Source organism: Mus caroli, unplaced genomic scaffold (assembly GCF_978045245.1).
Source record: "Mus caroli unplaced genomic scaffold, Mus_caroli_1 scaffold_2, whole genome shotgun sequence".
Lineage (NCBI taxonomy): Eukaryota > Metazoa > Chordata > Mammalia > Rodentia > Muridae > Mus > Mus caroli.
In genome coordinates this window covers 28962895-28989338 of record NW_028227257.1, presented here as the reverse complement: position 1 = coordinate 28989338, position 26444 = coordinate 28962895, and the positions used below count along the sequence as shown (strand labels likewise).

Below are 26444 nucleotides of genomic sequence, written 5' to 3'. Positions count from 1 at the left end.
AGTTTTCATACTGACACTGTTAAGGCATTAAAGTAGAAAAATACAATAATTAAAGTAGAGAAGAAACTTCTGGACCATTTTATCAAAAGGAGTAATCAGCAGAAAAGTGGGTTTAATATGATTTATTATTATCAAAATTAAGACCAGTGTATAAACATACTTGCCAAGAAATAAGCAACTTTGAGCTTATTACATTAGCACAAACATTATATCAACAGTTCACTAATCACATCTGTAGGTCTAAAAGGAATCAAGCCATAAAAGGGCATTTCTAAAACACCCCTGTGCAGGTACAAACTCACTGGGTCACCCAATTCCAGTGGAGAAGGCAGTCAGAAAGAAACCCAATGAAATTCTCCTGGCCACTAAAATAGGAGTCTTGAAAACCCTCTGGCATGGAAAGAAGCTTGTAGAGGGTGGGAGAGCACACCTTTACTGTGGAGAAATACCCGAAGTCCAGGTATTCTCACACATCTCACACGGCCCCTGAGAACAAGTTTCAGCTTGAATAATCCCTGCCTCAACACATGCATTACCACTTCCATGGCATACTGCAATACCACCCCCAAAAGCATGACCCCCTTTAGAATGAAGATACAAGTGTCAGATAGAGCCAATGGCAATACAAAGGTCCCTGCACAGCTAATCCCCTGCTCTAATCATCAAACCCTGAGCCCTGTGACAGGTGTATTAAATTTTCCAGGTACTAGAGAATTCTTGTACTTAGCATGTTTTTTTAAAGAGAAATGGCTTTCCATGATTTGTCTTCCCCATAGCAGATACACTATCTCCCTCTAAAAATGACATCAAGTCCAGGTGAGAGGCACCTCTTGGGAGAAAGTATGGGTAAGGTCCATACCTTCTCCAGGTTACAGCAGCTACTCCCACACTTCCAAGGCCTAGCAGGAGCACAGGGACAGAGCTGTGTGTCCACGGCTCCTTCCAGACCTATGTGACTGAGTGTGGTGATTTCTGGCATGCACAGTGGGGCAGCTGCTGGGCTGGCTAAATCGACTGGAGACTGAGTCTGCAGATGAAGGGAGACCTGAAGGAGCCCAGGTACAGGTATCCATCATGTTCATGCGCCTCACTCACATAGGTGGCCACCTGCCCATCAGGATCATGCAGGCTTCTCCGGAAGGCACCACTGTCACTGACTTCTAGGACCAGGCTATATCGTGGCACAAACTTCATCACTGTGTCCTGACTGAACAGCTGGAAGAGAAGTACCAGGGAGGAGAGCTTACCTTCTGACCACACAACTTCTCGTCACCTAAGAATAGTCCAGCATCCTTGGGCCAGGGAGGTTCCCATAGGGCAGTAGCAGAATCATGGCCCTCACTCCCATGCAGATCAGACCACGATTGTTAAGTCTTCTCAGAGACAGCAATGCATAGCCATTCACAGAGAAATGCAAGATACATTCCAAGAGATCACTAAAGTCAAGGTGAGAACCATCTTTGCCTGCCAGAACACTGGGTCAAAACCAGTAACAGCTTAACCAAAGTAAGCCATGAGTCCTCTATAGATATTCAAGGAGTGGGAGAGGCAAGCAATGTAGTTTTAAAGCCTTTCACACTCAGAAAGGGACTAGGAAAGTTAAGTCAGTAAGTCCATCCTAACAATATCACCTCTAAAAAGCCCATTTTTCCATCTTCCTTGAAGCTTGGTCTGCAGTCCCTGTGGGCATGCCCCTGCACAGAGCTGGGCACCTCTGAGCACAGCTACCAACAGGTGTAGTCTTGTGGGGCTCATAAAGAGTTCAAGGTGAGAAATCTCATGGAGGGATGTGATTTCTGGCACTGAAGAAAGACACTGGAAAGGAGCAACCCTGTGTGGAGTTTAGAACCAGGCCAGAGTCTCCTAAGATGGGGTCAATGGCTATAGCATGGCTGTACTTGGAGGAATTGATTAAACAGTAAACACATCTATCTATGTATGGTGTCGTACCTGTAACCCCAGCACTAGAGAGGTAGAAAGTGAGTTCTAGTCAATTCTAGGCAATTAGTAAAATCCTGTCTCTAAAACTAAGGAAATATATGCAGGATCAGAGGATCTAGGCATCTCACTGTTAGACAAGGAAGGTACACAGATGAAGGGAACTAAAAAAACTAGAATAAAGCCCATAGGGCTCAGTTACACTAGAGATAGTTTGCATAAACTATGGCTTTTAAATTTAAATAGATATGACAAATAAATGTAATTGTAAGCATTTGCTTGTATTTCCTAGCCCTGCCTCTAAGGAGCCTGATAACAGGTGGCTTCTGAAGTCAGCAGGGTGAAATGACAAAATACTCAGAAGCAAGGCAAACACAGAAGGAGGCAAGGGCAGGGCACAAGTGTTTCAACTTTTAGTATGGGCTAATGAATAAAATCGGTTTATCATTCTAGGGAAGGCCCTTTGTAAGCGAAGTGCTTACCACTCAAAGGACCCAGGTAAAGAGCCAGAAGTGGCAGCACATGCCCAATGCTAGGGACACAGAAACAGGCAGATCCCTGGGGCTCAAAGGCTGGGCTGCCCTGCCTATCTGATGAGACCGTGTTTCACAAAACATGGTAGACAGCTCCAGAAGACTGACCATATGGTTAAAATCAGTCTTTACACACATGCACACACCTCGTGTGAACACATAAATGTGCTTAAAAGTAGGTATGACAGGTACCAAATGTTCCATCTATACCTGGAAGTTTGAGAACTATAGAAACAATAGAGAGCAATAAAAATAGACCACGAGACTCATATCCATCTTGCTTTTTGAAATTAATTTTCATAATTACCTTAAAAATCATTCTCTTAATAAAAGGCTTGTCAGATAAGAAATCCAACATGGAAAACCCAGGGTTAGCACGAATGGTTGCAGCAGCAACCCAGTATCCACCAGAGCTGCTAGGCCGGATATTGTCAGGAAATCCAGGCATGTTCTCCACAAACATATCTGCCCCTCCTTTCATCAGGCCAGACACATAGACTCTGAAAAACATGCCCAAGTAGGCAATGAGAAATAGAAAAAAAATTTAAAGAAAAGTTTTTAGCCAAGCACAAAACTGGTCTTAGTTCAAATATATGTACAGAAAATGCCATCCACGTATCTGTCATGAATGCAAGCAAAGCTGCTAACAGACATCTTAGAGACTACACAGGCAGGAAGAACCAAAGCCTACCTTACAGGAAACAGAGTGCAGGCTATACTGGTGGCATGAAATCAAGACATACTGTACTGTGACCCTTGCAAAGGCTGAGACATAAGTAAGCCCAGTCTAACTTCAACTTTCTCATCATTACATAGACAGGAGGTGTGAAGCATCTCAGATATCTATTCACCTCATGTCTATCCCGCCACAGGCCATGGCAAGCTCCGGAGAAGAACTGATAGCTCCACTCACACCACACACATACCTTCGTATCCTGGCCATAGATGTCTCTGCCACTAGGACAAAGTCTTCCTCAGGAGAGAGCTGAACTCCATTAGGGAACTGCAACTGGTCCAACAAAACCTTCACTTCTTTCGTCACAGTATCGTACTCTAACAGGCTGTGGAAGACCCAACACAACAGTCACAAGAGAGAAGAGCCCATGGTCTCTTGTGGGCTTTGGGAAGGGTACAGTGACTCAGTCTCCTACTGGAGTGATAAAACCCAAGTCATCAATCTACGTGGCTGTGGCCCCAGGCTGGCTAGTAAGGACTCTCCCAGCCTACAGCTGATCCAGTATCCTCTTGCTGACCAGAAAACTACATCAGCACAGTGAGAGCCATTACACCAGCCTTTAGAGGCATGGCCTGAAACCCAGGCCTGCTGGTGGACCTCACCTACTCTCTAGAACCACCCTTATGACTAGACTTCATTTTATTTCCTCTGAGGAAGTGAGATCATCCTAAGCCACTAAGGTTGTATTTGTACACGCTGGCACAGTGTGCTAAGACCCTACTACAGCTTCCAGCAGAAACAGGGTCTGCTGCCATCACCTGAAGCCAAGCCCCTAATAGAAAGAAAGGCCAAAAGGAACACTTGCCGCCCATCATCAGTGGCCTCCATCACCAGAAGCAGGTAGTCTCGTCTCTGCCACTTGCTGCTGGAATCCGTGAAATAAATCTTCCTTCCATCCCGAGTAACAGTGAGGTCATTCATAAAGGACATCTTCTTGCCCTCGATGGGCGTCTCAGAGGATAGCAGCAGTTTCACTGAACCTGAAGTTATAAGAAATTAAAGATTTGCTGTCACTTTAGGAATTTGTTTCTTGATAATTTCACAATGTTAATCAACACAACTGGCATCAAGAGAAAAAACTAAAATGAGCTTTTCTATCCCCCAGTGAGCTTTTTTAATCCCCTAGATACCAGCTATAGGTGATAATCTTTTAGGGTTTTTTGGTTGGTTTATTTGTTTGTTTGTTTGTTTTTAACTAAATTTTACTGAAGGTAGAATCCATCCTAAGGATGAAGAATACATTCTTAAATTAAGATCAACAAAATTAAAACAAAACCTATTAAGAACAATATGTAAAAGTATCTAGTACTATGTGTTAGCCTGGGAGAAAAAAAAAATCAGGTATTCCATTTGTCTACTTTTGTATTAGCAGCAATAATAGTGAGTGTTTCAAACTAGCCAGAAATGAGGAACACACTGCAGTTCTAGGTATGAGAGGCAAAGGTTAGAGAAGGGCAAAAACTCAGTAACTGGAGACCAGCTTGGGTAGTACAATGAGACCTCCCAGCTCACAACTCAAAATTCAAAGAACAGAAAGGACGTATATTGAGTGGCAAGCTTCCTATACACTATTATTTAACCCTGTGCAAGAATCCACAGGGAAGATCTACTATTAACCTCCTGTGCTCTATGGAAAAACAGGGACAGAGAGGCCAAGCAACCTCCCTAGACATAACCAACAGAAAGAAGCACCAATCTGCAATGCCCATGGTCTAGCCCCATGTATAGATCCTCCATGCCGTGTCTTCCATGGAGAGAGCACACGGAACATATTATAATACCATTTCTGGTAGTACCATGACCAGTCACAAGAAAAAAGAGGAGTAATTGCCTAAGGGGAAAAAGATTCTCTGACAAGAGGATGAGGAATGTTGTTTACAAAATAACCCTTCTGAGTGTGGAGCAGAGACTGAAGGAATGACCATCCAGACTACCCCACCTGGGGAGCCATCCCATAGACAGTCACCAAACCCAAACACTATTGTGGATGCCAACAAGAGCTTGCTGACAAGAGCCTGATATAGCTGCCTCATGAGAGGCTCTGCCAGTGCCAGACAAATACAGAAGTGGATGCTCACAGCTATCCATTGGATGGAGCACAGGGTCCTCAATGAAGGAGCTAGAGAAAGTACCCAAGGAGTCAAAGGAATTTGCAGCCCCATAGGAGGAACAACAATATGAATTAACCAGTACCCCACCCCCCAGAGCTCCCTGAGAGTATATCACTAACCAAAGAAAACACATGGTGGGACTCATGGCTCTAGCTGCATATGTAGCACAAGATGGCCTAGTCGGTCATCAATGGGAGGAGAGGCCCTTGGTACTGTGAAGGCTCTATGCCCCAATATAGGGGAATGCCAGGACCAGGAAACAGGAGTGGGTGGGTTGGTGAGAGGGGGAATGGGGGAGGGGATGGAGGTTTTCAGAGGGGAAACCAGGAAAGGGGATAACATTTGAAATGTAAATAAAGAAAATATCTAATAAAAAAATTACGAAAAAAAAATAACCCTTCTGAGAGGCAGTGGCTAAAATACAGATGCTGGAGAATAACTGGGTAGGAACCAAAGCAGGTTTAGAAGGACAACTTTCTGGTGGCCGATACAGTATCAGTGGGCAATACTTGTGGTATTATTTAGTAAGAAAACACTGCAATTGTCTGAAGACTATATTTAACAATCTTATTAAATGTGTTTCATATGTATACTCTTTGAAAAATCTGAAAATATCAAAGAAACAAGTTGTAACATACGTTTCTGAGGATTTACTTCGAACAGTCCCTTGTACGCATCAACCACAAAAAGAGTCCCATTGGGCCCTGCCCGGATGCCCAGGGGTCTCCCACAGGTAGGTTCATCATCTCGGGTTTCTAGGAAGATAAACGATAGGAATCGGCGGCTGCTCCAAGAGTCTACCTGTGCCCTCTTCAGTGTCCAAGTATCTCTTCCATACCTCCCTAAACAGACACCATGCTAGACAGAGCAAAAAGACCACAGTGTTAGAACCTGACCTGCCTCAGCTGAGGGCCATTGCAAGAGCTCAACATCAGTGCTTACTGTAGGTGCTGCCACCGCACATCCTCACAGAATGCGCTCACTACAGGGTGCTTACTGCAAGTGCTACTGCACCACAAGGGGCGCCCACTACCAGTCTCAGCGGAGGTGCTGAGTGCAGGTGCTACGTGGAGTGGGAAGGACTGAAAAAGCAAATCTTGAGTATGAGCGTGGGTATACAAAGATGCCTGAAAAGGTACTCATTAAATGGCAGCACAGACATCGCAAAAGATGCAAGATGATTTTTTTTATTTTGGTCTTGTATATTAATATTGTTTTTATTTTGAAATAAAAACACAATTTTTTATAAACTATCCCAGTTATCAAAAATGACAACTAGGCTGTGTACCCCAGCGATAAAACAATTGCCTGGTCATCAGGTCCTAGATTCCACCTAGACTACCACAAAAAATATTAAATAAATAAAAATTTACAATGAGTTAATTAATAAATAATGGTAAGAATCCTTTGGCCCAGTTTTTAAACAGTGGATTCTTCTGCTCACGCTTCCAAAGTTTGAATGAGACTTGAGTAACATGACTGAAATCCCTGAGGAGCTTCTAAAGAATTACATGAAAGCCCCAGGACAGTCATAAAGACCCTGCCTTTATATAAAGCAGCACCCACATCCACAGCCATTAGCAGCTGACGTTCCTGGAAGGCAACCAGAGTGGGATGCTGAGGGGATATGGCACCAGAAAGTACATGACCACTGCCCAACTGGACACTCCAAGGCCAGATGACCTGGCAATAAAAAAAAACGGAGGCAGCACCACAGCATGTCCTATCTGCCAAATAGTCAGCAGATCTCCAAGGGTGAAAATGACTGCTTTCCAAATGAAGCTTCATCAACTTACTGCAAGGGCCTGAACCGAACCGAGCGATGGTCTCTATTTCTCCATTTTCAAGTTTTACAACTCGGCCATCTGCTGTACCAGTAAACAGCACATCTGTATATGAAGACAAAAGGGAAAAGATCATTGGCCTAGTAGCTATGACCACACTGTCTCTTCTGAAAGGCCTGGTTATATTTTAACAGCCAGAAAGAAAATAGCAATTCTGAAAATGATGGTGAGATGATGTATAGGAAAATTTTAAACCCTTAAAATGTAAAGAAACAAGCCAGCAGGTGAGGAGTAGCGGGTGGGAGTGGCACACACAGTTAGTCCCAGCACTAAGGAGGTAGAGGTGGATGAGCCTGTGAGTTTGAGGCCAGGCTAGTGCATAGAGCAAACTCCAGGACTGCCAGTGCTACAAAGATAAACTCTGTCTCTGGGGAAAAAAACATTAAAGTAACAAAATTATGGGGGCTGACTCTGGAGCTTCCTTGAAGGATGAAATTGACCAAAGCTTTACATAGAGAAATAGACATAATGAACAGAACTATGCATGTTAAAGAAACTGAATAATTAACAATAGTGCGACAAAAAGCATCAGTCCCCCTGGAGGGTATCATCCTGAGTGAGGTAACCCAATCACAAAAGAACTCACATGATATGTACTCACTGATAAGTGGATATTTGCCCAGAAACTTAGAATACCCAAGATACAACTTGCAAAACATATGAAACTCAAGAAGAAAGAAGACCAAAGTGTGGTCACTTTGCCCCTTCTTAGAATTGGGAACAAAACACCCATGGAAGGAGTTAAGAGACAAAGTTTGGGGCTTAGACGAAAAGATGGACCATCTAGAGACTGCCGCACCCGGGGATCCATCCCATAATCAGCCTCCAAGCGTAGACACCATTGCATACACCAGCAAGATTTTGCTGAAAGGACCCTGATATAGCTGTCTCTTGTGAGGCTATGCTGGTGCCTGGCAAACAGAAGTGGATGCTCACAGTCAGCTATTGGATGGAACACAGGGCCCCCAATGGAGAAGCTAGAGAAAGTACCCAAGGAGCTAAAGGGATCTGCAACCCTATTGGTGGAACAACAATATGAACTAACCAGTACCCCCGGAGCTCGTGTCTCTAGCTGCATATGTAGCAGAAGATGGCCTAGTCAGCCATCATTGGGAAGAGAGGCCCCTTGGTCTTGCAAACTTTATATGCCTCAGTACAGGGGAACACCAGGGCCAAGAAGTGGGAGTGTATGGGTAGTGGAGGGGGGGAGGGTATGGGGGACTTTTGGGATAGCATTTGAAATGTAAAATAAGAAAATACCTAATTTTAAAAAATTAAAGAAATTAAAAAACTGGTGAACTCTACCTTAAAAAATTACAGCCAAATATCTAAAATTTGCTTCAGAAGACAGAAGCTGAAATGATACTTCTTACCTTATTCTACAAGTTACAACTTCTGTATTGCCCTAAAAAAGACACTAAGGGAGACTATCAGCCACTATCCACAAACACAGACACAAAAGGCACCTGAAGAGAATGTATGACTCTAATGCTACAAGGTTCTGAAAACAGCAAACAACGCAGAAATTTAAGTCACTAGTAGCCAAAAGTTAAAGAGGGAAGAACAACACAGGTAAATTTTAGGACAGTGAAAATATCTTGTATGATGGCATTACAAATCTGTCCAAATCCCAGAGTACCCAATGCCAATAGTGACCCCTAACTAAAACTGACAGTGGCAACAGCAGCATAGCTCTGGAAGGTGACAGCCGTGAGAAGGCAAAGCCTGCACACTGAGCCCAGCACCCACTCTGATGACATCTCTATTTTTTTGTTCCATCATGAAAAATAGTTTGTCTGGTCAAAAGCCTAAGGCTGAGAAGCTAGAAGTCCTTTAGGGGAACCAACTATACTATTTTGCTAAGTAGAAATGGTATCATACTGCCTTCTACACATATATGTTTGCACACATAGATTAGTGTTGCCCTCAGCCTTGGTCAGAGCTTTTCTCTGCAGTGGGTGATGGCTAATGCAGACTTCAACTGGTCAAATTGTCACTGAAGGTAAGTGACTGCTGAGTGCTCAAGCCTCAGAAGACATCCACATAACTGTCCCTCTAAGGCTCAAGAAACATCCCAGGAGAGAGGAACCGAAAGACTATAAAAGCCACAGGATGGGGAAGAATTCGGAGAAGCACTGTCTCATACATGTGGCATGGCTGTCACCTGCATGAACTCAGAAGCTCTGATTACCTGGACAGGAAGGGCTCTGTCAACATTTCATCATGGACTAGGGCGGGGCTCCTGAGTAATCCCCTGAGGATATACTGCAGTTAGAGGGTGCTGAGAGGAGAGTAGTTTTCTCCAGTGATACAGCCAGTTACACTGCCCTGTCCTAGTAGATAACCCCCATGCATACTCTTGCAAGGAACCCTACTTAAGCTCAGTGGGCCATTTAAAGGTAAACAAATAAAAACACGAACAGAAACAAATAAAACACAAACAGAAAGATGTGAAAAGAGACGACTTGGTAGGAAGAACAAAGTGTTCAGAGGGCGTGAAAATGAGTAAAAGAGAGTGAGGGGGTGAAAATGACAAAAATATATGTGTGCTTGAAGTTATCAAAGATAATAATAAATATATAAAACTGAAACAATTTTTTGAACATTTCTGACAGAGAATTAACAAAGTAGGTTTTATAACTTTGAGGTTAAAAGCACTCTCGTGGTTCATCTTGGACCCCTATTTGTGAAGAATTCAAAACTCACTGTCTAGAAAGAATCTCTGCACTACTGCTGCTAAAGTGTTGATGTTAGTGAAAATAACATAATTGCTGAAAAACATTTTTAAAAATGGTTCACTTGAAAACAGATGAAGTATGCTAATTGATGGTTGCTCTCCTAGCACTCGTCCCCAGGCAGGCAGCACCTGCCACCCTCCCCCAGGACACCGTTCACACAATGCTGCTGCAGCAGTAGCAGGTGTCTGTGTGCCCACTTATGCCTCACATCCACAAGAACAGCAGCAGAGAGGTAGCCTTGGGTCCACACCAAAAATGTCACCCGGTACACAGCTCTTCAATATGGAGAGAGGGAGAATGGATGCAGTCTCTAAGGCAGCAAAGGCCAACAAGCAACACTTACAAGTTCCAGTGGGACAACAGCACTGGCTCCTCACCACGACTGATGAACCTTACCAACAAATGCCAAGACCTTTTAAGAGAAACAGAAGTTCTACCATGAAGTCCTTACTCTTACTGGAAAAAAAATGTATTTCACAAGCCATATAACAAAGCAACAGCAACTACAGAAATGAGCAGCCAGTGGGTCTGGAGGGAAAAAGCAGGTGCAGAACAAGAGTCTGCCAAACACCTATGCAGCAGTGGCTCTGGCCAGCTGAGAAACAAAACTAAGTGCACAGCACACAATGTCCACAGTCACTGCCCAGGGACTGTAACAGACTCAGGGATGCAGCATTTCAAAGCTGCTACTCAGAAATCCCCAACCCAGTCTAAGTTTGTTCAACTCATTAACTGTGTCCTTTCACTACTAAGCTTAATTCTCATCCTAATCAACAAAAAACAATAACACAGACACACACACAAGCCCTACTGCCTGACTGCAGAATCAAACACATTTACATCAGACCCAATTCTTGTTTTCAGAAGACCCATCCTGAGATGGATGGTTTAGTGGAGATACTGAGAACCTCTATTGTTCACTTCAAAATAAGACCCGTGCAAAACAAAGACAAAGGGAGCAAAGAGCTAGGGTGCTATCAAAGAACACCTACCTAACTAACTAGATAACTCACTGTCAGTGTCTGCATCTGCCTTTTGCCTCCTTACAATACTAAGCAGAAGAAAGGACTCTGTATAAGTTAACTCAAAATCACCCAGTGCAGCTGGGCAGTGGTAGTGAATACCTTTAATCCTAGCACGCAGGAGGGAGAGCAAGCAGATCTCTGAGTTTAATTCCAGCTCTATAGAACAAGTTCCAAAATAGGCAAGGCTACTCAGAGAAACCATGTCTTGAAAAACAAAACAAACAAAACAACAATAAAAATTACAAAAAAAGGAATGCAAATCAGACAGAGAATTAGAGAGTTGTTCCCTTGAGATGTTCACAGGTGAGATTCAAGCCCAGAGCTCCCTCCCCTATCTGGGAGCTGTGTACCACTGCAGCTACTCTCATAGAACCCACCACCCTGAGCAGCAGTGGCAACCTGAAAATCAGCCAAGTGTACTCTACAGGTCCCCTGGATTACTTACCCCCAATATTTACTATGGATTCTGGTCCACTAAGTTGGTTTTCAAATAGCCTTTCTGCTTGCCGCAACTTCGTATTTGGATGCAGAACACCAAACATGAAAGGGGGTTCTTTGAAGCTGTAAAATAATACAATTGCAGGATTTTGTGTATAGAAATATTTATGAAGAAAAATGTTTCCTAAGGACCCATGGCATGTCTAGTTCCCTGTTTTGACACACAGAACACATTCCCAAAACATCTTTGAATGCCAGAAAATTAAAGGTTAAGGGGAAAAATTAAAGAATGTCAGAAAAGATTACACTAGGAAATAATTAACAAAAACATTGCAAGTCCCCATACCGCAGACATCCTGAGGGTCTGTCTCATCACCATCCATGGCCTCAAGACAGTTAAACAGACTCTCACTCTGTGACGCAGACAGCTCTGTAACTAGTTCTCTTTTTTTGTTGTTTTTTTGGTTTTTTTTGTTGTTGTTGTTGTTCTGTTTTTCGAGACAGGATTTCTCTGTAGCCCTGGCTATCCTGGAACTCACTTTGTAGACCAGGCTGGCCTCGAACTCAGAAATCCGCCTGCCTCTGCCTCCCAAGTGCTGGGATTAAAGGCGTGCGCCACCATGTCCAGCTTGTAACTAGTTCTCTAGCTAGTACTGTCTGCCTGACATGGAGGAAGCCCTGTTGGCCTTCCACAGCTGACTACATTCTTGTTTCACATGTATTGGTAAGAAAGGAAGCCAGTCATGGAATAGCATCCAGTGCTTATGACCTCACACAGGTTCACTCCCCCGAGCCCTAGACCATCATCCCCTCCCAAAGTAACTCCAGCAACTTTTTTTCCCAATTCATTTCCATCCACAGGCAAAAGTGCCATAGCTGCCAGCTACCACTGAGGCCACTTTTATATGTAAGTACACTGTAGCTGTCTTCAGACACTCCAGAAGAGGGAGTCAGATCTTGTTACGGATGGTTGTGAGCCACCATGTGGTTGCTGGGATTTGAACTCCGGACCTTCGGAAGAGCAGTCGGGTGCTCTTACCCACTGAGCCATCTCACCAGCCTGAGGCCACTTTTTTTTTTTTTAATATTTTTTTTATTACGTATTTTCCTCAATTACATTTCCAATGCTATACCAAAAGTCTCCCACACCCTCCCCGCCACTTCCCTAGCCACCCATTCCCATTTTTTGGCCCTGGCGTTCCCCTGTACTGGGGCATATAAAGTTTGCATGTCCAATGGGCCTCTCTTTCCAGTGATGGCCTACTAGGCCATCTTTTGATACATATGCAGCTAGAGTCAAGAGCTCCGGGGTACTGGTTAGTTCATAATGTTGTTGCACCTACAGGGTTGCAGATCTCTTTAGCTCCTTGGGTACTTTCTCTAGCTCCTCCATCGGGGGCCCTGTGATCCATCCAATAGCTGACTGTGAGCATCCACTTATGTGTTTGCTAGGCCCTGGCCTAGTCTCACAAGAGACAGCTATATCAGGGTCCTTGCAGCAAACGCTTGCTAGTGTATGCAATGGTGTCATTGTTTGGAGGCTAATTATGGGATGGATCCCTGGATATGGGAGTCTCTAGATGGTCCATCCTTTTGTCTCAGCTCCAAACTTTGTCTCTGTAAGTCCTTCCATGGGTGATTGTTTCCAATTCTAAGAAGGGGCAAAGTGTCCACACTTTGGTCTTCGTTCTTCTTCAGTTTCATGTGTTTTGCAAATTGTATCTTATATCTTGGGTATCCTAAGTTTCTGGGCTAATATCCACTTATCAGTGAGTACATATTGTGTGAGTTCCTTTGTGATTGTGTTACCTCACTCAGGATGATGCCCTCCAGGTCCAACCATTTGCCTAGGAGTTTCATAAATTCATTCTTTTTAATAGCTGAGTAGTACTCCATTGTGTAAATGATTGCACCTTCCTCCCAGAGGTCCTCGACTGCCGCTCTGCCATGGCCAGTGTCTTCTCTCCTCTGTTTCTTGATCCCTACAATCTATTCTCAATCAAGCACTCCACTTCACATCACAGCATCTGTCCACTGATGCAAACGCTCCATCTCACTCAGAACCGAAGTCTTTGGAGTAACTTCTTATGCTGCCCAGTCTGGGCCTGCACTGCCCAGTCTAGTCCTGTTACCTCTTCCATTTTGTTGTTTCTTCTGCTCCTCATTCCAGCCCCAACCCCTTGTAGGGTCTTGGGTACCAGGTATTTTTGGTCCTTACCATTAACTCTCTCATAAGCTCCTCTTTCCTCTTTAGTGAAGCCTACTCTGAACACCCAAATTAAAATCTGCCACCTCCCTGGGCCTGGGCCTGGGCCTGGGCCTGGGCCTGGGCCTGGGCCTGGGCCTGGGCCTGGGCCTGGGCCTGGGCCTGTACTTCCTCTAATCTCCCATGGCACTTATCATCATCTCACGTACTTTTGGATTTGTTTCTCTGGTGTGTTTACTATCTGGCCCCATTAGAAGGGATGCTGTGTAGACCAGGAATCCCTTCCTGCTTCCCTCTGCTCTATCTCAAGAACAGTTCCCAATGCACACTGCTAAGGAGGAGGAAGAGAACTATTTCCCAAACCACCACCCCGCCCCCAATTAAGCAAGGCAGTTTCCTGGCCTGCTCCTGAGTAGAGGAGAAGCCAGGGGACTGGAGGGTGGTTGAGAACCTGGGGGATAAAAAGCTCTCTATTCTGCCTACCTGTCAGTTCATGACAATGCACTTTACTCCCTGGGGCCACTTCTGAGTCAGCACCACACTTGAATTAAATTCTCTCTCTTACCCTCTGCCCTGGCTCTCAGTTGTGGCATTCCACCAGTCATAAGATCAAACCCTTTCAGCTTAGCCAGGAAACTTCAGGTGGGGCAGTAAGTAGCCTATCTACTTTGGCCAAGGAATGTAGTTCTGACTCTGCTAGCCCAACCACCAAGCTAAGTGTGCAAAGCAAACCATGTTTGAACACAAAGCCAATACCAGAGACACTCAACCCTCTGCACCTTGGTTTAAATCCCACCACTCAGGAAGTTCTAAAGTATTAGTGTGTTTTTTCCTGCCCACAGGCAACCTGAGAAAAATCTCAGCAGGAAGGTAACCAGAAAATGTAGAGTCAGGGATAAGTGGCCCGTGCCCATCATCCCAGCACTCAGGGGGCTAAAGCTGGATATTGTCACAAGCTTGATGCCAACCTGGGCTACAAAGGGAGACCATGTCTCAAAGGGTGGAGGAAACAAAGAACAGGGACAGTCAGACTTGGATACAAATGGAAAGAGCAGGCAAGCAAGATCCTCATGGTAGTAGTTGGCAGCAGAGGACAGCCACCAAAAAGGCCATATCAGACAATGTTTGGGGCCTTACCTGGCTAGTCAGGGTACTCAGAGTTAAAGCCAGTGACACTTGTTCACCCTTGCTAACTCTGTAGCTATACTGTTTATGTCCAGTTATTCATCTTTTTGTTGTCCTCGTAGTTTTTCAGCCAGGATCATGTTTTGGTCTTTCTTCTGCAATCAAGCTTACTAAATCTCTTTGCTAGCTCTGTCAAATCTAAGTGTGCTGAGTTTGTCTCACACAAACGTCCACAATCCAGGACATTATCCTGGAGCATGCCATCTTAACAGATCTTTGCTCAGTAGCTTCCAATCCAGTTTACCTCTCATAGGGCCTAGAAAACCAATGAGTTTCTACTTAGAAACAAAAAGACTGTTTTGCATAGGAGGATATGGGTGTTTCTAGGCATTTTAAATATATACTTAGCAATTAGAGTCAAATTTAAGATGAAAAAGACAGCAATGTTTTGGAGAATAGGTTTTGTTGCTACCATTTTAAAGAGCATCAGGATAATGAAGTCCACCGGCACCTGAGAGTAGAACAGTGTTTCAGAAGTACACATTTTGCTACGAGAATGAAACTCAAAACTTCAAAGGGTCAAAAATAAAACAAAAAATAAACTCACTTTAGGAGTAAGCGAGGATATCAAAAGCTAAGGAGAGCCGGGCGTGGTGGTGCACGCCTTAAATCTCAGCACTTGGGAGGCAGAGGCAGGTGAATTTCTGAATTCGAGGCCAGCCTGGTGTACAGAGTGAGTTCCAGGACAGCCAGGACTATACAGAGAAACCCTGTCTTGAAAAAACCAAAAGGAAAAAAAAAAAGCTAAGAGAAACTAGTGTGTAGCCACACTGAAATCCCAGCACTCAAGAAGCTGAGGCAGGCTAGGCTGGAATACTAAGTGGGACCTTGTCACAGGAAGGAAAGAAACAAGAAAGGGAGAGAGGGAGGGAGGGACGGACAGAGGGAGGGAGGGGCAGGTTGAGGAAGACTGAAAATCAGCATTACAAAAAGCATATAAAATTAAACCCAAGTAGGACCTCCACTTACAGGAAAAGAAGAAAAGCCATGTCCCACGCACACTCTGAGCTCCTACAAGTGGGAGAATAACCTGAGTGGCCTAAAACCATAGAGAGCTCACTCTAAGACAGGCTTATGGAAAACTTCTCTAACTCACAGATGTCCCCAAATGCCTTACCTCTCTACATCACTAAGTTCCTGCTGGCTTTTCTGCTCCTCTACCAACCACATATGACCACACGGACAGCCCTGTCATTCTGCTCACATCTCACCATGTTATCAAATGTATCCTCAAAGATTCTGTCATTAAGAGGTCAGATATGCAGTTCAACACACTTCTCTTTCGCAACGGAAAAGGAAGGTGGTTTTGAAGAACAAGCCTTTGTCTTCCTACTCCCTCCACAGTAACAGCTGCACAATCATCCAGTCTAAAGGGCTGCAACTCCTGCCTCTTTTGTCTTGTCACCTACTACATGACCTCTCTGACTACTCAGACTTCTAAGTGTGCTCTGAGCTCTCTCTAGTAACCTGGAGGACACTTCCAAATACACAGTCACACTTACTAGCCCCTCCACACACGATTAATAATGATGACAGAGGCTACGAGAAGATGGCAGCTCTACCTTCCTCCCATGTGACACAGCACCATTTGTCACATAGTTGTGCTGTAAGCAGAGTCATTTGTCTGTTTATTAACATTTTTCTTCATCTCACTTCACTGTGAATCTTGAGTTCTCAGCCAATCTATTCCTTTTGCTCTGTGTTTAGGGGCCCATTCTCCTAATTTCTAGATGTATCGGTCCCAAATCTGAGCTCATGGAGACTCTCAGCTGCACCTTAACCCTCTTGCCTCACCAGGCTCCCCTTGTACAATGTCAAATCCTCACTGAGTTGTTTTCCATTCGCCATGGCCGCATACCCTTTCCAGTTAAGCTCATCACTATTCTTCTCACACACAAACTGGCCTTTCCTGGGGTCAAAGGCTTTCAGTCAACTCCAAAGTTACATTTTCACCTGCTGTTTGCTTGACAAGGCTAGAATCAACCAGGCTTCTGATCTGAAGCTATACACACTGTTCACTCCGATGTCTTATTCAAGGAGACCTAGATCAGTTCAGCTGGGAGTAGACTGAGACATCTTTCTACAGGTTAAGAAGGACCTATGAAAAGACTACCAGACTGTCCTCAGACTCAAACAGGAAGTGTGAAGGAAGGTGTACCCACTGGCAAAAGATAATAAGCAACCCCTCAATCTAACAAAGCTAGCATTTCTTCTGGATCCTACAATGCAAGCTAATCTCATTTCCACAGCAGTACACACCTTTATTTGCAGTCACTCATTATTTTGGTTTTGATTTTTACAGTGCTGGGATCAAATCAAGGGTCTTTGCACTTTCCATACCTTCCCCCGCCCCCGAACACACACACATACACACACACATCATTTGGTAATTCTAAATATAACAAACAAGGTGATTCTTGCCCACATGTCCACCTAGGATTAGAAATGTCCTCCCTCATCTCTGAAGTCTGGTAGACCTGTACCTTAGCTGCCGGACAAGTTCTTAGTGAATTGGATCCAATATAAAACCTTAATTTTTATATACAAAACACCAACACATTATTTAGTTGTATATATTACCTTCCCTTTATAGTTAGAGAAAGTTCTTGTATAAAGCCCTTAAAGCTTTACATGAAGTACTAACTCACCTAAAATAAACTTCAGACGGTTTCACTCCCACTAGTGTCTCCAAGGGGAGCCTAGACTCTTTTGCATGATGATTTGAAGTTTTGCTACTACAGAATCTATGTGAATTCCCTATGTGAATTTGTCAAACTTATTTAACCAAATAGAAGAACTAGGATTTCCTTTGATTTCTAGAAGCAGGTACTGCAAAATAATTGGGAAAACAGAGGCTCAGAGAGTTAAGAGAGCTCCTTCATGAAAATCTCAACCTACCTTCCCTTTTCTCCAGGCCAAACCACACAGCTCTTCTATAACCAGCCCAAGTTCAATATCAGCAAACACCAATAAGAGCCTGACTCTTCCCTGCCAATCACAAACATGACTACATGTTAAGGGTTTGTTTTTTTTTTCAAATTACAATAAACTGATTCCTCACAGTCCTTCACTGGTGAATTATAACTTAACAGAATTATATAATTACAAATCTTAAAAACTAGTTACTTACAAAAGCTACATAAAGTGATTTAAATCACCATAGGGTGCTTCTGCTACTTCAAATGAACTAAGGTCAGTTATTTCAATCTTTTTAAGTTTCCCTGAATCTGATTTTCATACCTGGTTTATATAACAATGTCAGGGACAATTTCATACATATTGAGTTATAGCTAATTCAACATGAAACTCAATTCCTACTCGTGAGTAACCAATTCCCAATCCCCACCGATTCTATCACACAGCCCCACTTGGTGGTAGAACCCTTCCCAAGACTGCTGAGCACTTACCTGAAACTCTGAGGATCTATGGGGGACTCCAACAGCATCATGGCTCCAAGTAGGGGAATGGCAAGGGACACGGCCAGCATCAAAAAGGTCATTCTGAAAACTCTGCCACTAAAGGAACTGCCAGAAATAAAACAGAGTGACAATCAGCGCAGCCACATACACTGACAGCCTGGCTGCTCTGAAGGCCCACTCGGAAGCACAACCGCTCACCTAGTTTCTCTGCTCACCCAGTTTCCCCACTGCAAGGTCACTAGCTTTGTGGTTCATAGTTAAATTTTAGCAGTTTGGCAATCTTGGCAGACATGACTATTTCTTTGTGTAAAATCTTGCAGCTGTGTCTGGTCAGTCATAGTCCAGATATTCTTTCTTCTAGCAGAATTTTAAAGGAAAAACTCACAGAATTAATGAATACAAAATGTAATGGAAGAGCCATGCCCAGTTCACAAACCTGTAGCCCACCACTTACAAGTCTGAAGGAGGAGGATTATAAGTTTAAGATCAGTCAGGACTACATGCCAACATTCTGCCTCAGAAAAGCTGGGAGAAAAGACTTGCAACAACATGATAGATATATTCACCTAACTTACACAAAGAAGGTAAGCAGACGGGTGGGGATGGACTGAGATTTTCATGAAGGAAACAGAAGCCCTGACAACTCTGAGGCCCTAATTTCCAAACTATTATGTACCTCCCCATTTCAAGAATCAGAGGAAATCCTCCTTCTTCTTCCTTTGGTAGAATTTGGTAGGTATTCCTGGGGAATTCAAATGGATTCAGCAGTTAAAATTCCAAAAGGCCAGGCTTTAGAGATTGCTTCAGGTTAAGAGCACTGACTGCTCTCCCAGAGGTCCTGAGTTCAATTCCCAGCAACCACATGGTGGCTCACAACCATCTGTAGTGGGATCTGATGCCCTCTTCTAGTATGTCTAAAGACACCTATAGTGTACATATACATAGAATAAATAAATCTTTTTTTAAAAAAAGAACAAACTAAATTCCAAAAGGCTTTACCAATCTAAGTGCTATCTCTGGAATCTGAGTAGCTTTCAGACAAATGACAGCATTGACCAGAACACCTCACATATTCTTATCTGGTTTAAAAAAAAAAATAAGTGACGACTGTTAGCCTCTTGCTAAACCTCACAGAATCATTATCTCTTTACATAAATGACACGAATTTTTACTGAACACTTGACATTAAGATTAACTTAAGGGGGCTGGTAATACAGTGGATAAAGGCTCTTATTGCCAAGGCTGATAACCTGAATTCAGTCCGCAGAATTCAAATAGTGGAAAGCCTACATGTACACTGTGTCATGGATGCCCACACATCTATACTCATGCATAAACACATACAAATACACACATACGAAAATAATTTTAAAAAAAAAAGGTTAACGAGAAAATTTTAAAAAGCTAAAATCATGAACTTATGAAATTTTTCCTATCTAAAAATTTTAAATATACACTTAAAAAAATGAGGAGTCATATTTAACAGAACAGATCTGAGGGAAGGGTTTGAGGATGGATTTTATTTTTGACAGGCAATGCCCACTGCCAAAACTGGAACACCAGAAAAGCAGAATGGAGTCTAGGCCTGCTGTTGCCATTAGCAATAGTAGAGAGTAGAAAATGTCTGGACCCAGAGCCCTTGTTATAAAACACTATGAAAGGTTACAGTGCTACTATGTATCTTCAAGTATTATGTTAATGGAACCACACAACATATGATTTTTAGTAATTAACCTCTCTCTTCAACTTGCAACTTGGCCATGGTAACCCAGAATCCTTCATTCAGCTGCCACTTGTCCAGTAATTCTGACTAGATCTCTTGGTTCAGTGTCAGCCTGTAGACCCCATGTTTGTCTTCTTCACCACTTTCAGCCCCTCCATGGCTTTGAGGACTGGACAAGCCACACTCTTGAAGCCTCTACTAAGGGCTGGGCCTGATGCTATTTCTCTGAAGTCCTCCGTAGGTGTCAGTTATAGAGCCAACACCATCACCAACCCAGAGTTAGATGTGCTGCACTGTGGAAGCAACTTGTGTGTAAAACCAGTTCTCATAGCAGGGAGCATGATCTTTATGTCTGGTCAGACTGCCTGTGTCTGCTCACTCAGGGCCTTTCAGCTCTGAGGAAAGCTGCCAGAACTCTGGTGACCTACTGCTGGTTTACCTCTTTTAAAATAGCACCAGGCATCAAGAAGCCTCTATGAAAGAGGAAGGACTTCTTTTACTTAGCATAAGATCTTTCAGGATCATTCATGTATTTGCGATATAATATGTCAGTATTATTCTTTTTACGGGTTTTTCCTGGTATAAGACTATCCCCACCGTGTGTGTGTGTGTGTGTGTGTGTGTGTGTGTGTACACCCAAATATGTTCATCTACTCATCTACTTATGGACATCTCTGTGTGAATGGAAATTGTTCCTTCTATATAGTGTAGCTTTGAGCTTATTTAATAGGTAAAAAGTGTCTGAATGGAATAATGAGAATAGCCAACCAACACTACAAACACTACAAATCTACTGACCCTCACATATTAAAATGGTAACTATGTGTTACCAGAATTACATCTCAATCTCCCCCCCCCAAATACATATATATAAATTTATACAGTGGTAAATTACAAAACTCTATCATTTTATAAAACAAAAACCACTAAATTGGAGATTTTAAGTAAATTCTGTGATTTGTTTCCACTAAAGAAAAAAGAAATTCAAAGTCAATGAATCTTCTATGCAAACTGCCACACCAAAGCCTGGGACTGTGTTTTTTGTTTGGTTGTTGTTGTTTTTGTTGTTGCTTGGAAACAGCCTAAGTTTTTTACCACAATAGAAATAAATTGAGAGGTATCCATTCAATAAAGCAGGACTGGCTACAGTACCAATGACAGAAAGATGGTTTTTAAAAGCAAAAGCAAGACTCCCAAAGAGAGACACAGTCAAAGCACCCAGAGAACATTATACAATCCAACCAGGATATCCCTGTCCTTGAAAGGACACTGATGCAATCATTCACTTCATCTGAACCAATGGAGAACCACATATAATCCCAGACCGGTGGTTGCAGGTTGTCATTTAACCAAAGCAAGCATGAAAATCTAACCAAAGTAAAGTTTTCTTTTTCACTGTCTAACAAAACAAATTCTCCTAATCTGCCTCAGACTCACAAAAAGTTCCTTTTATCATACTGTTCCTCACATAGGAAGAGGGTGTTGGGACTAGAACTCAAAAGCCTCACAATGCTAAGCATGCCCTGTCCCATTAAGTTCCATTTCCGGCCCCTGTACCTTATATTTTAAAACTCTTAACTTGCTAATCTGATTCAGAGTGTGGCACACTACTTGAGTCACTGCCCCTTCACATCATGGTAAAAGGTTCAATTGTGTCCAAAATAAGTCCAGCCAGGATTCAAGGCAATAGCTGGAAAAGTAACCAGAATTCCAAAGATGACTTGTAATGGATGTCCCACATCTCCCATTTTGTCAGGATCTGAGCAAGCACCTTTTTTCTTTCAGTGGCCTTAGTGGTGGAACCCTCTTAAATGTTAGGCCAACACTGCCACTGAGTGATATCCTTCGACCCTTGACAGGATTTCCTGGGTCCTAGTACTATTACTACCTTACAGTTAATAGGATCGAAGCTAAAGAGAAATTTAGAAGGCCCCCTATTAGGTGCTCCAAACTTAACTTCCTCCATCAAAACAACCTTCATAGCTTTTGTTTGGATGCTTGCTTGCTTGCTTGCTTGCTTGCTTGGTTTTGGTTTGGTTTGGTTTGGTTTTGGTTTGATTTTTTGAGTCAGGTTTTCTTTATTATGTAGCCCTGGCTGTCCTGGAACACAATGGGTTGACCAGTCTGGCCTCCATTGCACAGAGATCCACCTGCCTCTGCCTGCCAAATGCTGGGATTCAGAGACATGAGTCACATTAATGAGCATATTCCCAGCTTTAAACAATGCCTGGAGATTCTGATCTATGGATCCAGAGTAGGCATTTTACCCATCATTTGTTCCTAGTGCACAGCTGGACACCATTAATCTTATCCAACTTGCTTCAAGACTACACTATCCAGCTTCTACTAGTAATTTTAATTTTGCTGATCTAGTTGTTTGTTTGTTTTTTAGGTGGTGTTATTTTGGTTTGGTTTGAAAACAGGGTTTCTCTGTCTAGCCCTGGCTGTCCTGAAAATCACTTTTATAGACCAGGCTGGCCTCCAACTCAGATCTACCTGCCTCTGCCTCCTGAGTACTGGGATTAAAAGCATGTGCCCCCACTACCTAGCTAGTTAAGTTTTATGAAAACTGAGTATGACTTACCAGAAAATAATCCCCCATGATGATGAAAATAAAGTAGGCACTGACCAGGGGTAGCTATTGAGCACTTGAGATGGAGAGAGCTTGTCACATAAATGAGGCAAGCTACTCTGGAACTCTTACTCTGCACACACTTATTTACTCTTAGCGGAGGCTAACTCTTTTGACCTCACTACTGATCCTGAGACTTGAGAGTCCACTTCTAACCCTCGGTACTTGATGTTGGCTTTCCCCAGTCTGGGCACCTGCCTAATTTAGCTTTTACTTTTATCTCTATTTTCATTTACAGAACACCACACACTCCTGCTGGCAACTTATTTTCCAGATGAACCCTGAACAACCAACTTATTTGTCCAAATTTCTTAAGAAGAGCCTAGAGCAATGCTTTCTCCCTTGAGAATATGACACCCTGAATTGCCTGCAGTCTCTCTGGGAAAGGGCAAGTCACAGTGATGCAACCTGTTCTGACAACTGTGTCGACAAAAGCCACCACTTACAAAATCTTCTGCCATTTCAACAGCCAAATTTGAAGGGTATTCTTCAACTCTCCCTGTATTTGAACACCAGACCACGGGGCCTTCAAGAGACACAAAGCCTTGAATGAGATAAAAAGACACCAAGAATTCAAGAATGAACTGTGAACTCTGCAGAAAAAAAAAAAAATCTATTGGCTTCAAATCCACACAGTAACAAGCAACCTAGGAAGCGTGAAGGCCAAAGAGCAACAAGTCTCATCTTTCAAAGAAACTGAACCTCGAATCTGCTCATTTTTCACATTCTTTTCTCTTAGAATCATTTTTCTCTAAAAAGAGTAAGAATTTGTTGTCTTAATTGAGCAATTACAGAAAAGCAAGTGGTGGTGGTGTACGCCTTTAATCCCAGCATTTGGGAGGCAGAAACAAGTGGATTTCTGAGGTCGGGGCCAGACTGGTCTATAAAGTGAGTTCCAGGACAGCCAGGACTACACAGAGAAACCCTGTGTCAAAAAACAAAAACAAAAAGACCCATTTGAAGACACACATAGACAGTGCTGAGATGTAAACACTATAATCCTAACTCTCTTATCTCCATCTTAGATTGGAAAATTTGAAAATTGAACTTAGACCTCCAGAAACTCACTGAAACACTGTTGTTAAATCTCAGTGCATCTTTCACTCCTGAAGACTTACATATACTTAAAAACTAAAGCAAACTTTCTAAACAGAAGGGTGTTTCTAAAGACAGTCTCACAGTGTAAGGATTGCTCTTTCAATAAAGTTCCTAAAGCATTTGGGAAACCCGTGTCAAACAGTGACTCTAACAGGCGGTGGCATGTTAAAATGCCCCACTCGTCTGTGCTCCACACTGACTACAAGGATTCAACAATCAAATCTGCTGTGTAGCTCACTCAGACATTCTGAAGCTTTAACCCCAAAACTCACTCTCACAGCACAATTGTGAAAGATGCTTCTCAATGACAGTCCAGCATTCAGGTCTGTCCTTCACTCACTCTCACCTCATCCTCCAAGTCTGTAATGTCATTCACTCTCAGAGACCTCAAGAACCCTGTCCAAGTGAATGTTGCTTTTCCTGCAAGTCAGGAAACTTTCCAAAGTATTGCAAAATGCTCCTTTCTCTATTAAAATCTGTTTTTCTTCTTTTATTCTAATAATCAAGGTTTCCACCACTCCATTCTGAGGTGTGTCTAAGATTTTTGATACTGCAACCTCCTGTTATCATCTACAAAATTCACATTCTACTGTGCAACAATATTTAGGAAGGAAGGATGGAAGGGAGGAAGGGAGGGAGAGAGAGAAAGAGAGAGAGAGAAATCTAGTAATGTTTTAAGTCAGTTTAAGATTTTGTGTTAGGTTTGCAGGTTTTAGCAAGTCTAAAATTTATTCTAAAATTGTTTGTTTATACTTTTTTCAGATTCCATGCTTTCTATTTTTTTAATTTTCTGCACTGAAAATCAAGTCCAGGACCTTGGGTGTATTAGGTAAGTGTCCAACCTCTGAGCTCCCAACTTTCAGATCTCTTCACAAAATTTCCTGATTCATATTCAATCCTCTACCCTTACAGTAGTCAAGAAGATAGTTGGACAAACTATTAGAGATGACTACAAGAAAAAAAATACAGGAGAACTGCTGAAAACGACAAACAGGAATGTTATCACTGTAAGTATAGAAAGGTGGGTGGCTATAACTCACTTTAAAAGCAACCATTTCACCGGGCGGTGGTGGTACATGCCTTTAGTCCCAGCACTCGGGAGGCAGAGGCAGGCGAGTTTCTGAGTTCAAGGCCAGACTGGTCTACAAAGTGAGTTCCAGGACAGCCAGGGCTATGCAGAGAAACCCTGTCTTGAAAAACCAAAAAAAAAAAAAAAAAAAAAAAAAAGCAACCATTACAGATCACTAAAGATAAAATAAGAAACATGTTGACAAACAGCAAATATGTTTACAAATGGCAAAGTCAAAACAGTGTAAGCACAAATGTAAGACATTGGAAAAGATCAGATGGAAAGAGACAGTTTGGTGTCTAATTTGTAGTCATTAAGGAAGAAATCCAACAGAGAACCTTAAAAAAAAAAAAAAGATAAATATGCCCCTTTGCCTGTGGGTCAGAAGTATCACAGAAGCTGTTCTAAATATCAGGCCAATCTATCAAGAGTCCCCGGGTGCCCAGGCTTCAAAACACTTTACTTCTCCAAGTGCCCGGATAGGGCTCTCTACAGCTCCACCCTTTCCTAGTTCTCCTAGTTCCTGCAGTTAGGTTTGGCCACTCCTTGCTTATCCATTAAAAGACTCACCAACCATCAGCAATTAATTAGCAATACCCACAACAAGCAAGGTGAGCAATTTGTCATAATCTACCCACATTTAGCAATGTGAGTCCTAGTTAATGAGATTTCAAGGCTACCTAGGATGGCTGGTCTCCCTAATCAAGATCCATACTAGTTAGTACCTTCCTGTTCTTTTACAAACTCCTCTTTCCAAAGCCAAAACATGTTTGTATGTTTATCTTATCATTAGTCAAACCGATCATCAGAAGCAAAAACTGTCTCTCATCTAGTATGTACCACATCCCTTCATCACATTGCTGGTGACCAAAGAAATATTTCTAATATTTCTATCATATAAGTTAATTCCACAACTTTGAGGCTGATCTAGATATTCAAAGTACAAAATTCTGGTCACCAAGTTGAAAAGTCAATTTTAAATGTCTTCTAGTATGGTTTAAGGAGCATGCTTCATATGTGGGCTAATAGTGCATTTTGAAAGTCAGAAAGACTGGGGCCAAAAAAAAAATTCTTTTTAAGGATTTACTGTCAGTAACTACTGTCCCTATTACAAAAACCTGCAAGGCCGAATTCTCAGAAACACTGCCAACAATGTCAGTCGGTTCTCTACTCCACGCTGAGGAGTACAGACTGCGCGGCGACAGTAGATGCAGGAGGAGGATCTTCGCAGAAAGGAAACCCAGCATCTTTTCTGACTTCTCTTTAAGGAAAGTGAATAACAAGGAACGCGAAAGACTCGGCTGAGGGCAGTGGTCAGGTGGCTGTCCCAGGAGTATCAGAGGTTCCAACAAGGACACATCGGGAAGATGCGTGCAACTAAAGGAAGGCAAAAGGCGTTGGCTCCAGCGGCTGGGTGGCAAGAAGGGACAGAAAAGGTCCACAGCAGCGTGAGGGAGGACAACCAGGTTCACGCAAGGCCTCGCCCCGCAGATTGTCCTGTCAGCCCGAACCCGGCTCCTGGGTCCAAGCCGGGATAATGAGGAGGGTTCTCTCCCGTGGGATGATCCCAGCCCAGGTCCTGCCTACCTGCCCTCCTTGACCTCCGGGACCTGGCCATCGTCCGTGACGACCTGGGGCCGCAGGGGCCGACGCTGCCGCAGCCCGTCCGCTTCGCTCATTCTGCCGCCTCTCCACTGACACCTCCAACACCGCCTTGACACTCAGCAACGCGGGTTTCAGAACCACCCC

General features: G+C 43.1%; 1 protein-coding gene across 2 annotated transcripts; it reads right to left on the bottom strand.

Annotated features, from left to right (window-relative positions):
• Window positions 1–107: 107 nt before the first annotated feature.
• Window positions 108–26444, bottom strand: Apmap (adipocyte plasma membrane associated protein). 2 transcript variants are annotated; one of them, XM_021150422.3, is made up of 9 exons: window positions 26283–26444; window positions 18162–18278; window positions 11371–11486; window positions 7115–7207; window positions 5957–6073; window positions 4013–4187; window positions 3398–3532; window positions 2779–2971; window positions 108–1215 (listed from the first exon to the last, which is right to left on the bottom strand). In XM_021150422.3, exons 1-9 carry the CDS (start codon window positions 26372–26374, stop codon window positions 1006–1008), a joined length of 1248 nt encoding a protein of 415 aa, XP_021006081.1. In that variant the 5' UTR covers window positions 26375–26444; the 3' UTR covers window positions 108–1005. The 2 variants fall into 2 exon arrangements, with proteins under 2 accessions (XP_021006081.1, XP_021006091.1); XM_021150432.3 differs by lacking the exon at window positions 26283–26444 and adding an exon at window positions 18372–18394.